A 13547-nucleotide genomic window follows, 5' to 3' on the forward strand; every position below is an offset into this window, starting at 1 on the left:
GTGTGCCTTAGGCGCCTTTTGAGGACAGGACAGTAGTCCTGTCTTAAGCAACTGGTCTCTTAATCTAGTGTCTCTCTTCTGGCCAAGTGAGGGCTTTTCTGTGAGCACATGGTTGCAGTCTCTTCTACCACAGGCTGCCCCAAGGCTCAGAGCTTATCTGTTAACGTCATCATGCTCTGGAGGCTTGGGCTCCTAGGCTCCCTTAGCTCTGCCAAATGTTAGTAAGTCTCTTTTTCCCTTCACAGAATTCCAAGGAGTGGACTAAAAAGGTGATCAGGAATATAGCCTGCTCTGGCAAGTTCTCCAGTGACCGGACCATCACTGAATACGCCCGGGAGATCTGGGGTGTAGAACCCTCTGACCTGCAGATCCCACCCCCCAACCTCCCCAAGGACTAATTATCCCACACAGTGAGACCAGTGGCTTGTCTAGTTGACTGTGCCCATGCCAGTCTTCAGGCACTGCAAGCAGCTGCTGGTCCCTGCTATCCGAAGTGCTATGCTTCCAGGAAGGACCATGGGAATGGTTTTGAGGGCCTGGATAAGGAAGAAGTAGTGGCATCCTCCTGGTTTCTTACAAAAGAGCTCTTGCAGAGTTCACAGCACAGATGGGCAAAGATGGTCCCCACAGCTTCAGCCCATTGTCATCCCCAGAGGATGAGCAGGGAGGGAGTAGAGCTGAGCCCCCTGAAATCCTGCACATAGCTGAGTGAGCTTAAGCCTTTAGTTTTGGAGTCTGAATAGGGATTTGTGATGAAGCCAGTGTTCCTATGTTCTGCTAGTACCTGGGGCACTAGCTGTAGGGTACTGCCAACCCCAGTGTGTGGTCTTGTTGGCCTACTGGCTAGAACCTTTTCTTCAGGTTTCATGCTCACAGCTTTCTGTCCTTTGCCCTTGGCTGTATTGAGTATGTGGGTGGTTGATCCATACACGCCATGCCTCTGTAGCCATCTGTGGAACCTTGTGGGTGTCAAGTAGAACCCAGAACCCCTGGAGAGGAGCACCTTTATCCTGTAACTGAGGCCTTGGCTAAGGACTGGCAATTCTATAGAGGGTTGGCTCAGTTCTTTGCTTTTTCATCAGGAAATAACACTTTATGAAGAATTGAAACTAGCTAAAGCCTTTCTTTTTAGCAAGTAAACCTTGTATTTGCTCAGTGTGGATATTTATGCGTGGCTGATGACTCAGCTGCTGGTCCTGCAGTGGGACCCACTTCCCACTCTGCTACAGCAGCATAGTGAGGAAGCCCCACCAACTACAGGAGCCATGCTTCTCCCAGAGGGCAGAATCTGTATTAAGTGTGTGTGATCAGAGAAACTACATAAAACTATCCTTCCAGAGGCTTCACCATCTTGCATTGCTCTATCTGGTTGGGGGTGGGCAGGAGAACCCCTCACTTTCCTCACTCTGGCAGTGTGTGCTGGGAAGTGTCTGTTTTCAGAACTCAATTCACCGGAGCGGAGCCACTGTGGAAGCTTGTGTGGGTGGGGGGGTGGGGGGGTGGGCAGGCTCTAGGGCTGGTCATCTGCTGCTCTGTGCATGAGGTCCCTTGAAGCCACAATACATGATCACCCTTCTACTACTTGCTGTTCCCTCCTTATATGAGAAATGGATTAAATGTCTATGCCTATGGTTGGTCACTGTGATATCTGCATTTCTACCTCAACATACATAGAGTGTCAGGTAACTCCCATGAGAGTCTAGAGGACATAAGCCTGGATAAGCACCATGTAGAATAGGCTGCAGTTGTCCCTTTGTAACCAGGCCCAAGTTGCTGGCACAGACCAGTTTATACAAGGACTCTCTGATGCCTATGCCTTCCTGATAGTAACACAGGCTGGGTTTAGTAAAGCTAAATCCCTGGTCCTAGAGTGAGGCGGGACGGTTTGGTTCCCATGTCTTGAGAATCACTTAGGGAGCTCTATGCTGCTCTGGCACGGGTGAGTGTAAGTTTCAGACGCGGGTCCTCCAACTAGCCCACACCTGCTAATGCCGGGCCTCTGAAGGGTCAGATGGGGACACTGCCAAGATCTCCCAGCAGATACCTTGAGATATAAAGCTCTATAGCTTTGACCTGGGGGAAAGCCCAGGATCGAGAAAGGCTGGGTCCTCAGTGGCCTTGCACCTTCACATCTAGAGGATGCAGGGAGTGCAAATATTTGTACTCGGCTGTATGAAGAAGACCACAGCTTGTGGCCACCACTCGCGTCAGCTCTTGCTAAGCCTTGTGCTCCAGCACTTCTCAGCCCCGCTGAGTCTGTAGGTGTGCAGCTTTAGGTCAGGCTGCTTTGACAAAAGCCACAAACTGGTGGCATGTGTCTGGTACATTTTCAAGTCCTGGTTATCCAACTCATGTCACCTGGAAGATCAGTGCTTCTGTGTTGGCCAGTGTTCCTGCATTGTGTGGTCATGTGGTCTTTGTCTAGGCCTGCCTTTTAGGAGAAGGTGCCTCCAATCAAAGCAGAACGCAGTGCCTGAAAGTTGGCAGCAGATCTTTGTACTTCTGTGGGGATTGTGTCGGGGGCACTGGTCAGGAACAGAACTGCGAGGAGGCAGCAGAGGAAGGAACTTTGATTCCTGCTTTGTAGAGAAAACAATAAATAGACCACCACCGAGATTTTATTCTTAAATAAATGCTCAGTCTACGGCCAGGTTAGGTGACAGACAGGTGGGCAGAATGGAAGGAAGTGCAGATCCAGGTGCCCCTTACTGTGGGTATTCAGATGCCAGGAGAGGCAGGGACAGCTGAGGAAGGCAAGCAGGTACAGAGCTGTTGGGGACAAACTGAACCACCTGGAGTCTGTTCTGTTATACACCAGGAAGGGCAGAAAGAACCATTTTCCTGTATCTTAAGCGGTGGTGCTAGAGGGCCTGGAGTGGTCCTGAGTTCCCGAGCCCTTCCCAGGCTCCCTATGCCCAGCGTATGGGGTCCACCTGTAGATACAGCCTTCCCCAAAAGAGCTCAGATACAGTGGCCACCAGAAGGTCAGGAGGCCACCTGCCTGCCACCAGGTTTTCCTCACAGATTCATCTGTGGAGCTTCTGCCCTCTGTGTCTGAGTCCCCTTTCTAGGTATGCACTGGGCTCCTGAGCACCACAGGGGGTGGCACTCTGGGCTTCTGGGTGCCAGACTGCGGTCCAGGGGAGAAGGAAGGAAGGTGGGTCTTCATGCTCCTTCATGGGCCAGTCTCAGTGCTGGCGTTCCAGTTCCGACTTCCCTAGGAATTCCCTAGACCAGAGGAGGACAAGCAAGAGTCAAACTGTGTTTGGACCTAAGACCACACTCCCCACAGTCCTCAAGTGGCTGTCTTAGGTGGTGGAAGCAGCAAAGAATCTGGGGCTACAGGCCACCTGACAAGAAAGCCCTCAGGGTGAGGCAGGGAGAACACTGCAGCTCCCAGGTCAAATCCCAGGCAAAGTTGGGAATGGGGAGGGGAAAGATGTCAATTCCAAACACAACTTATTTAGCTCTCTGCCCCAAATGGCAACCTATATTGTAATGTAGCTTTGCCTCTGGAATTCTCAAAGGAGCTAGGGTCTGGACTACCCAGGATATTGCTCCTTGGGAGATAATTTATGCAACCAATTTTAGTCACAGGTTGGGAATAACTGGCTCTTAGCCCACTTCTCAAGCCTACCTCTCAGCAGCAACAGTGCTCTCCAAGTAGCCTGGTGCCCTGGGTTCATGTGCTACACAGCAGCCCAAGTATGGTACCCTCTCCTTAGTGGACAGGGAGGGTTAGACTGCTCTGAATGGTGGTGAGTGGAACCTAGGTCAGCTGACAAGGAGCTAGGTGATGACCTGGGGAAATCTATGTAGAAGCATGGAGGATAGCCATGCATGGGAGGCCAGTCAGAAACTGCTCCCTGTTTCTCCACACTTATACTTTGGTTCTGGGCTGCAGCCTACATTTGTCCAAGAATGACTAGTGCGCAGTAGCCAGAAACATGGCCTCCCTTTAGGAAGCTGTATCTTGTACTCTTGTACATATGAAGCCTTCCATGAACTGGAGTGGTGCATATACACACTGAAAGGCCCTGAGGATGTTCACACACTCTGTACACACATGGCAGCCTGAGTAAGGATGTGCATATGCACACTGTTAGGTACTCCCCTACCCGTGTGTTCATGTGCGTTTGTACGATATGTACAGGAAGACCATATGCCCCATCTGATCACATTATCCAGAAGAAAGGAGGACAAACTTTGTAACTTCCATGAACGTGGTGTTGGTGGAAGGCTCTTGAATCACTGTGACCCTGCAGCACACTTCTGAGCTGCTCAAATGGCTTCAGTGGCTGTCTCTTGCTTGCTGCACAGCTAGTTGTGAGGCACCACTGTCCAGAGAGGCTCAAGGGTTAGAAGAGAATGTCTCACCTCAGTATCCGTGGAAGCTCTGGGCTCTTGTAGATGTATTTATGTCTGTAGCCAAGGTCTGAGTGAAAGGGAATAAACTGGACTTTGAAGTCTCGAAAACTTCGAGATGGCGCAGCAATGTTGTATAGCTGGTGAGAGGGAGAGATGAATCAGCCTAGAGCCCAACGGAGAACCACCTATGACCTCTTCTTCATAGACCAGTGCTTCCTCCAGAGGACAGCACAAATGCCCATAGACACTGCTTCTGTCATTATAGCCTACACAGCCAGGGTCCAAGAAGCCAGAGTCTGGGCTAACAGAGGCCCAATGCTAGGCACTGCCACATCCTTAAAGTCCACCATTTACGACCCCTTTCCTGCTCTTATACTTCCAGAGTGCCCTCCCCTCCTCTGAGGAACAGCTAAGAGGGCAGCTCAGCTCCATGCACCACACGCTGCTGGCAGTTCACACTCTTCATCTTCGGGTAACGTATAAAGCCTGCCCAAAGTGAGTTCTGTGCCAAGTCTGCTGACGAGGCACGGCAAGCACTCCTAAAGGCTCTTCTGTTATGGTGTTCTTTACCCCACAACCCCCCACCCCTAAATCTAAGCCTCCTTTCCAGCAGCAAAGTCAAAGCAGATTTAGCAGCAGCAAGCACAGGGTCCTGCAGTTTATCCCCAAAGGCAAGAATACAGCCTAGACGGCTTCACGTCAGGTCTGCCAGCTTGTCACAGTGTCTGGTGGATAGAACAGCAGTCTGCTCTTGACCCTGACACCAGCCCTCATAGGCCATCTAGCACGTGGAAGAGATGCAGACTTAATGGAACAGGAGCCGTTCTGTGACACAGTGGCAGGGCCTGCTTCCCTATGTAACAGGAGCCGTTCCATGACACAGTGGGCAGGGCCTGCTTCCCTACCTTAAATGCCCAACCTAATCCATACTGAGGGCCAATGGCAACTACTGTACCAGGGGCAGAGTCACACAACACCTACCTTTCTGCCGAGATGAAAGGGCACAACTGGGTCATCCTCAGCGTGCAAGATGAGCAGAGGACAGGAGATGTGCTTCACACTGTAGGAGAAAGGGTTGTTAGGTGGAGACCAAAGAGGGCTCACCTGTACCCATCACCCTGGGCAGAGATCCGGGTTTATGCTGTGTTCTCTAGGTTTCTTTTTACTATAGAACTAAGAAATAACTTCTTAGGTTTTTTGTTTTGTTTGAAATAACTATGTATTTCAGCTAAGTGACAGATGTCAATCTAGGTCATTTCACTCCCCTGAATATCTGACTCCTGCGTATTTTATGAAAATGGAAAACCATTAACTTTTCTAGTAGATACATTAATAGTAAAAACAACAAACAATCTTTACAAATAAGGGTATTTAGGTGCTCTAAGAGTCTTACTGCAAGTGGATGTTACTATGAATCTGTTGGTTTTGGTTAAAAAAGAATCCATGTTCCACTTAATCTTGTGTAATTCATATTTAAGTCATTCTAGCTTTGAGCCTTTAATTGCAAATGGTGCAATAGGTCCAATAGAGCCAGAGTTCTTCAGCAAGTCACAAAGTAGAAAGAGCAGCTACCAGGATTGGCCAGGGTGACTAGCGTAGCCACTTGAGCTGTTTCAGTCTTTGCCTCTAGTAGAGCTGTGCACTTCCCTAAAGTTAGCACAATGCTACCCAGACACAAAGCAGGACCTTGTCTTGAGAGAGCATGTGACCCCAAAGGTAACCTCCTACTAGTTGGCACCCAGCACACATAGGACTCCTGGTGGTACATTTCTTGTGTATATACCCCCACACACATATGCATGGGTAGGTAAAGGCCAGGGGATAGTCTTGGACATTATCTCCAGGTGCCTGCCTATTTTGTTTGGTAACTGGATCTCTTACTGACCTCAGGCAATCAGAAACCTGTCTCTGCCTTCTTAGCACTGGAATTACAACCATTATCATCTTGCCAGGCTTTTTTTTTTTTTAACATGAGTCCTGGAGCTTAAAGTCAGGTCTTCATGCCTACAAGGCAAGCATCCAATGGTGGAACATCTGATAAGCTGTTTCCTTTAACCTAAGCCTCTTGGAGAAAGTGGCAAATCCCTGGTACAGAAACTGTCTGTGTGAACGTAGAAAGGACCCATGAGGCTGCAATGCAGGTTAATGCAGGTTCCACTGGAGCACAGTGCCGCAGCTACTCAGATGCCACCTATCTCTGTGGGAGAGACGGAGCCAAAGGCAGCTTCCTGGGGCCAATACTCGCTTTTTATTTTGTAAAGCAAATTTGCTTTACTCAGAAAACTTTCCTGTAAGATCTACAAAGGGTTTTGTTTGTAATGGTTACTTAAATTTTAATCTGGTGCATTTTTATCTTTAGAAGCAAAATACATACCTGAAGGAAAAACGCTTATGTCTACTCAGAGGCTCTGGTTTCTAGACTGGAAAAATAATTATATGGGCAAAAATATGCTATTAATCTTTTATAATTCTTTACTTCTATACCAGAAGAAAACTGTTCCTTTTTAATGACTATTTTCATTATCTACTAGTTCAGTAGCTATAGCACTCACTGCATAATCCTGACAACATCAACATAATTTGGTTTCTGGAACCTATGTAGCAGACATCTGTAATCCCAGCATCCCTGTGGTGGTAAGACACAAAACAGAGGCAGGAGGATGGCCCAGAAGCTGTGGGTCAGCAAGCCTAGATATGTAGCATGGCAGAAGTAGCAAGAGAGAACGTGCCTGACAAGGTGGAAGGAGAAACCTGAAACGCTGACTCCATATGCAAATGTCTGTGGCATAAAATGTTTTTGCTTTTTTCTAATACTAAGCTCAACTTGACTTTCCCTTTCAAAAGACACTGTCTTGGAGACCAACCATGAGTCTTCCGAAGCCCACTCTGTTGGGCTAACACAGTGCTGAGTCAGGGGTGGGGGGTCCTGTGTCTTTCTAGTCACTCTACCACAATACTCACTTTTCGTCATTTGCAAATTTAATTCCACTGCTTGTAATGGGATCGAGGAAGAACCAGTCAAAGCCAGGGAAGTATCGGTATATCTGAACAAGACAGAAAGTGTTTTCAGAAGGGCTAAGATAGCTATGCAGAAGGAAAAGGCCAAGAGTCATGGCAGTTTAGGTTCAAGGAATTGAGGGTCTGTGCGGTTCCCATTTCCAGCTTTGTCTGGCTTTGTGACTGGGGACAGAAGGCATGTCTGCTGGCCCCATAGATCAGACGGAGCTTCCACACCTCACATGCAACCACAAACCAGACTCTCCACAGATAAAATGACAGATCCCCACCAAGGAAATGGGAATCAAAGGCTGGCGGCTGGCTTCCTCACAAACTGTCAGGGAAAAGCAGTACCAATGACATGAGAAAACAAAAGGGGTGCTCTGCCATAGGTGGAGCATGAAATCTCAACAGACACTCCAGGTCACACACTGGTGAGGAGCTGAAGTGTGAAGGTAGGAAGGCAAGGCCAGGGAAAGGATAGATCCCACCTGATGAAGGAGAGGTGCTGAAGGACTGGCCCTAGAGTCCTTAGCAAGGTTACTTGGACTTTACTTTGAGACAATCCTGGGGAGTCCAACTCTCCAGTGCTCTGAGCCTGGGTTCCAATAATCCTCTAGCACCCAGAGTGTAGGCTCTACCCCAAGGAGGGAGCTAGTCTGCAGCCTTCCACAGGACCAAGTGGGCAGTAATGCTGTGAGATCAGGTGTGCAGTGAAGCCAAATAGGGCTGGGTATGCAATCTGGCCTCAGGGGCAAAGCCCCTGGCTGAAAGCTATTCCCTGTTTGGCAACTCTATGGGCAGGCCAGTGCCTAGGACTAGGAGTCTTTAGTAAATGATAAATAGTTCCTTTTATGATGACTAGTTTCATTATCTATTTGCTCTTATTTTCATAATAATTATTTTAATAATGAAAATACATTTTTCATAAAATCATATACTTGCCACTGAAAATGGATGACTCTTTGCTTCTTCACGAATATTTGTGAATGGAGACTCCAATATAAGGGCGTCTGGTGGTGTCTCTAGATAGACAAAGAGTTGAAGTGGGTAAGAAGTGAGAGAGCCGGTGAGTAGGTGGCTAGGGTATGTAGCCAGGACAGAGAGCCCAGGCACCCCCTTTTGCAGGAGTCTTCCACCACCATCAGCTCTGGCCCCCAAGGGGCTCCAGGATCCTTTAGGGAGGACAGGTCGGGGTAAACTCTGAGAACACCTGGGGCCCATCCTTGATGGTTAGCTCATGCTATCACTGCGCTGCTTGCCAGTTAGACCTTGCTTGCCAAGAATGCACAGCAGGACCTGGATCACTAACATGTACAAGGTACCCAGCCACACGACGCATGGCTCCCTCACCTCGCTCACAGAGGCGCCGCACCAGATTTGTTGCCACTCTGGAAAGAAAAAACAGTTCAGCTGAATTCTGAAGAAAATCTTTTTTTTGTTTTTGTTTTTGTTTTTCGAGACAGGGTTTCTCTGTGTAGCCCTGGCTGTCTTGGAGCTGGCCTCGAACTCAGAAATCTGCCTGCCTCTACCTCCCAAGTGCTGGGATTGAAGAAAATCTTTTTAAGTGAAGCTGTGCTGATCCTGGAAATGCTCAGAGAATCTGACCTGAGAAGCTGAGAGCTTCAGGGTGAGCAGGAGGAACAAGGGGAACCATAAGTTGACCTTTCTTAAAAGGTGACAACAGCCACCCTCCTGTCCTCAGGCATGTGATCTCTCTCCAGGACCAGACTGCCACAGGTTGCCCTGCCGCCTTCCTTCAGCTGTCACACTGGCTGATTGGTACAGTTACTGCTGAGAGATAGGAAAGCAGTAGGACTTGTCACCCACCATGGCCAGGGACCTCCTGCTGTCTTAGAATAACACCTGGCAGATGTCCTGCAGACAACCAAAGAGATGGCCAGCATTCTTCCATTGAGGTGCCTTCCCTCCTCCCGTGACTGGCTGCAGGGGGATACCCAAGTGAGGGAGAAGGCTAAGAAAGAGCTGAGCCAGTATGCTTGCGGAGGAAGGAATCAGAAGGTAAGGACCAAGGCTCTTTTTAGGACTTCGCTCTGCAGAATCCAGGCACTCACAGAGCTTTCTTCTTGATCTTCCCTGCTAGGCCGAACATGCCAAAGTGACAGAGCTGGTTCCAAACATCTCTACCTAGTGTTCCTGGACTCAGTGGTTAGTAAACACACCCTAAGTCACGGCTGACACAGTCTAGGGACGCTGTCTGCACTCTGAAAATGCTTTGGGACTAGAGCTCCCTGGAACACTGGCTGCCATCTCCACTGCCCATATTGGTTCTAAGGCACTTCTGAACTACGGAGTAGTTAAGGAAATTCAGTCTCTCCTGAGTCCCTCATGGTGCTTTACTCCCTTACCCCCTACACAGGGGCAGGAACCTAGGGCTGAGGACTGGATGATGCTACAGGCTTGGAGGCATTGGGTTGCTTCAGAGGTCACATATGAGGCCTGCCTTCACTACATCACCCTCTTGCTTTGAGAGCTCTTACCCAGTGCCCAGTGAATGGCCCCAAATATACACAGGATTATCACCACTTCTTGCTTTGATCCAGTCAAAAACATGGAGTGCGTCATACGTCATGCCTTGCTCCGATGGTGTTCCTACTGAGTCACCCCAACCTGAGAGAGAGAGAGGAATGGCAAAGGCAGCTTATGAAACTAAAGCAGCTCCAGGAAAAGCTGCCCCATGAGCAACGGTAACCCTATCTGTGTGCCTTCATTTCCACTCCACTGTGGTGCAGGGAGACAGGCAGGAGGACATGGAAGTGAACTTTCCTGACAAAGCAGACAGCCCTGTCATTCCACATGCATGTCAGACTGGGAACGAACAACAGAGCCAGCAAGGCACACACCAGAACCTCAAATCTCTGTCCTGCTAGCGCCTGCCTATTGGTGCAAGCATCCTTCAAGCTAGCTCTTCCCCTGCTCTACCAACAGGCCAGCACATGAGGGACGACCAGGCCAGGTGGACTGCTGATAGTCTACCCAGGGCCAACAGAAGGAGGCCAAGAGGAGGAAGTCATGAAGCTGCAGGGAGGGAGGTCAGGAGATTCCAGTCTCAAGGCAACTCTGATTCTCTTCCTAATCTCCAGCAAAGATCAAGTACAAATTGCCTTTTCAGTGGCTTAGCACTGAGTCATCATCACATGACTTACATACACTACAAGTCTCAGAAATAAAATTCTGCTGTGTGAGCAACAGCATAATTATAATACCAGCCTCCAAACCCAGGGAAGAAGAGCTGAGGAGGGATTTGGCTAAAGGCTTAGGATATCTTGTAGAAGACATAGACCTGGGAACATGAAGGAAGAGATGGAGGAACAGAAACTAGGAGCACAGTCAGAGATAGACGGGGACTGTTCCACACTGCAGACAGGCAGAGACTGAGGCCTGAAAGAGAAAATGCAGGGGATATCTCCTTGATGACAACAGGAAGAGAACATGGTAGGGAGGAGGCCTTCTTTTCATCCCTCTAGGGTCTCAGGACACCTGAGGAAGAATGTTTCTAAAAACCTTTGCAGAGAGGATGGCCTAGTCGGTCATCAAGGGCAGGAGAAGCCCTTGGCCCTGTGAAGGTTCTATGCCCTCATGTAGGGGAATGCCAAGGCCAGGAAGTGTGAGAAAGTGGGCTGTTGAGCAGGGGAGGGGGGAGGGAACAGGGCTTTTGTTTTGTTTTGTTTTTTGTTATTTTATTTTATTATTTTATTTTTTTCAGAGGAGAAACTGGGAAAGGCGATATCATATGATATATAAATAAAGAAAATATCTGGCTGGAGAGATGGCTCAGTGGGTAAGAGTACTGACTGCTCTGCCAGAGGTCCTGAGTTCAATTCCCAGCAACCACATGGTGGCTCACAACCATCTGTAATGAGATCTGACGCCCTCTTCTGGTGTGTCTGAAGACAGCTACAGTGTACTCATATAAATAAAAATAAATAAATAAAAATAAAGAAAATATCTAATCAAAGAAAAAAGAAATAAGAAAAAAAAACCTTTGCAGAATAGAGAAGGCAGAAAGTGGGACAGGGGTCAGGGCTTTCCAGCTCTTCACTTAATTCATCCTTTTGTTTGCCTTGCTTTTGTTTTGTTGTTGTTTATTGTTGTTGTTTGTTTTTCGAGTCTCTGTGTAGTCCTGGCTACCCTGGAACTCCCTAGTAGATAGGGCTGGTCTTGAACTCAGAGATCCATCTGTCTCTGCCTCCCTAGAGCTGGGATTAAAGGCATGCGCCATCACTACAGCCTGGCTCCTGATTCTGATGGAGCTTTCTTTACTGAAAGCCATCCCTGTGTTCAGCAGCACAGTGACTCCTGGAGAAGCTGACACCTTAACCACAGACCTGGCAAGCATGTGAGCCTCAGCCAGGGGCGTTACACTGCAGAAAGAATGAAGGCTACTAATGAGTCAGCCTTGATACCAGGAGATCTGCGTAAAGCCCAGTATTCAGAGACATTTTGATAACAAAAAGAGAGGTCAGGGCTGGAGAGATGGCTCAGTGGTTAAGAGCACTGGCTCCTCTTCCAGAGATCCTGAGATCAATTTTCAGCAACCACATGGTGGCTCACAACAGTCTATAATGGGATCTGATGCCCTCTTCTGGCACACAGGCATACATGCAGAAAAGGAAAGAAAAAGGAGAGGTCAACTCCCAGGATGCCTCTGCAGCTGGGAAAGGCAAGTGATAGACGGAAGAACAAAGCTCACAGACACTCTAATTCTATCTCAGGGTTAAAGATTTTAGACTTCTTTTCCATAACTACAAGATAATAAATTTGCTTTGTTTTAATATAAGCTGTTTGTGGTAATTTGTTCCATCAACAAAAGGAAACTAATATAAGTCCCATTTGTAGGTAACAGTGGCTTCCATCCCTTAGTCCAAGGACATCTGAATCACTGCACGTGCCAGGAGAATCAAGCAAGCTGAACACCCTTTGTCCCTTGAGCTCTCCAACTGGGATTCTATGGAAGAATATTCTTTTAAAATAGTTGTTCACTGTTAAAAAAAAGTATTCCTGCTGTTCATTAATCAGAATGCTCACAGCATGTATCAAACTGGATTCTCAGTCTTCTCAGTGACAACCCTGACTAAGAACAAAAAGAAAGAAGCAAGGCTATCCAAGAAGGCAGGGGAATCTGTCTGCTCTCAGTCAGTCTCTTTCCAGTTTTCATTGTTTTACCAAGACTAAAGACTAGCACTGCTACTGAGCTATGTCCAGCTGCAGGGAAAACATGAGTCCAATAAAGAGAAAAGACAGTCTTTCTGCTTTTAAATGTTGCTATGCAGACACTGGCAGTACAATCAGCACCCAGACGCTACAACAGTTTGTCTACTACCCTCCCTCCCACTGACAGCCCAGGCCGTGCACGCCCACAATTGCACGAACAAGTTGTCTGCCTCACTTCCAAGCTCTCACACAAGTCTGCCCATCAAGTATAACCAGAAGTGGGGGCATGATACATTCTTAAAAGGAACCTCACCTCTGTAGTCGAAGGTAACCACGTGGTAACCAAGGGAACTCAGCACCTGTGAAGTGAAAGACATTCATTATTGGCAATCCATCTTGGACTGAGCAGCTTGTTTCTCACAAAACTCATGCAGAGTTCTGCCCTGAGTCATGCATACAGTGGGAACTTAACAGACTATTGACATGCAGCTCCTGCCTGGACCTACTGTCATAGAATGTTCTAACTTCCTCTGGCTAAGCAACACGGGAAGGATGCCTTTTCTGCTGATGCTTAGGGGGCAAAGTGGCCAGCTCCTATACCTCTCAGGATGATGCTTTACAACACAGGTCAGCAGACAGCTCTCAGGTACAGTCAATAGGCTTGAGGTAGGCAGGATGCTGGTGGACCTCAGAGACTTCATTTTAGGAACCTTACTGCAACCTAGTATTTCTCTGATTTTGTTGAATATACATATACATATGCATATATATATATATATCCCTAAAGATTTACTAGCTGTTCTTGCCCATTCTCATTAAGATTGTAACTCTGGCCAGTGGCGGTGCACGCCTTTAATCCTAGCACTCAGGAGTCAGAGGCAGGTGGATCTCTAAGTTTGAGGCCAGCCTGGGCTACAGACCAGGCAGTTCCAGGGTAGTCAGGGATACACAGAGAAACCTTGTCTTGAGAAAACAAAACAAAACAAAACAAAACAAAACAAAAACCA

General features: G+C 48.0%; 2 protein-coding genes across 3 annotated transcripts in view; one reads left to right on the forward strand and one right to left on the reverse strand.

Annotated features, from left to right (window-relative positions):
- Pygb (glycogen phosphorylase B) overlaps nt 1-1632 on the forward strand; it is a 46797-nt gene extending 45165 nt beyond the window's left edge. The window contains exon 20 of the mRNA XM_031372202.1: nt 246-1632. Coding sequence (XP_031228062.1) covers nt 246-398 — 153 coding nt within the window. The 3' untranslated portion in view covers nt 399-1632. The remainder of the gene's footprint in view (nt 1-245) is intronic.
- Nucleotides 1633-2580: 948 nt separating this feature from the next.
- The window catches only part of Abhd12 (abhydrolase domain containing 12), a 69525-nt gene continuing 58558 nt past the window's right edge, over nt 2581-13547 (reverse strand). For both annotated transcript variants that reach the window (XM_031372203.1, XM_031372204.1), the window contains exons 6-13: nt 12854-12899; nt 9867-9996; nt 8719-8756; nt 8311-8390; nt 7330-7412; nt 5350-5428; nt 4378-4505; nt 2581-3228 (exon numbers count right to left, since the gene is read on the reverse strand). In XM_031372203.1, coding sequence (XP_031228063.1) covers nt 3189-3228; nt 4378-4505; nt 5350-5428; nt 7330-7412; nt 8311-8390; nt 8719-8756; nt 9867-9996; nt 12854-12899 — 624 coding nt within the window. In that variant the 3' untranslated portion in view covers nt 2581-3188. The remainder of the gene's footprint in view (nt 3229-4377; nt 4506-5349; nt 5429-7329; nt 7413-8310; nt 8391-8718; nt 8757-9866; nt 9997-12853; nt 12900-13547) is intronic.

Source organism: Mastomys coucha, unplaced genomic scaffold (genome assembly GCF_008632895.1).
Source record: "Mastomys coucha isolate ucsf_1 unplaced genomic scaffold, UCSF_Mcou_1 pScaffold15, whole genome shotgun sequence".
In the NCBI taxonomy this organism is placed as follows: domain Eukaryota; kingdom Metazoa; phylum Chordata; class Mammalia; order Rodentia; family Muridae; genus Mastomys; species Mastomys coucha.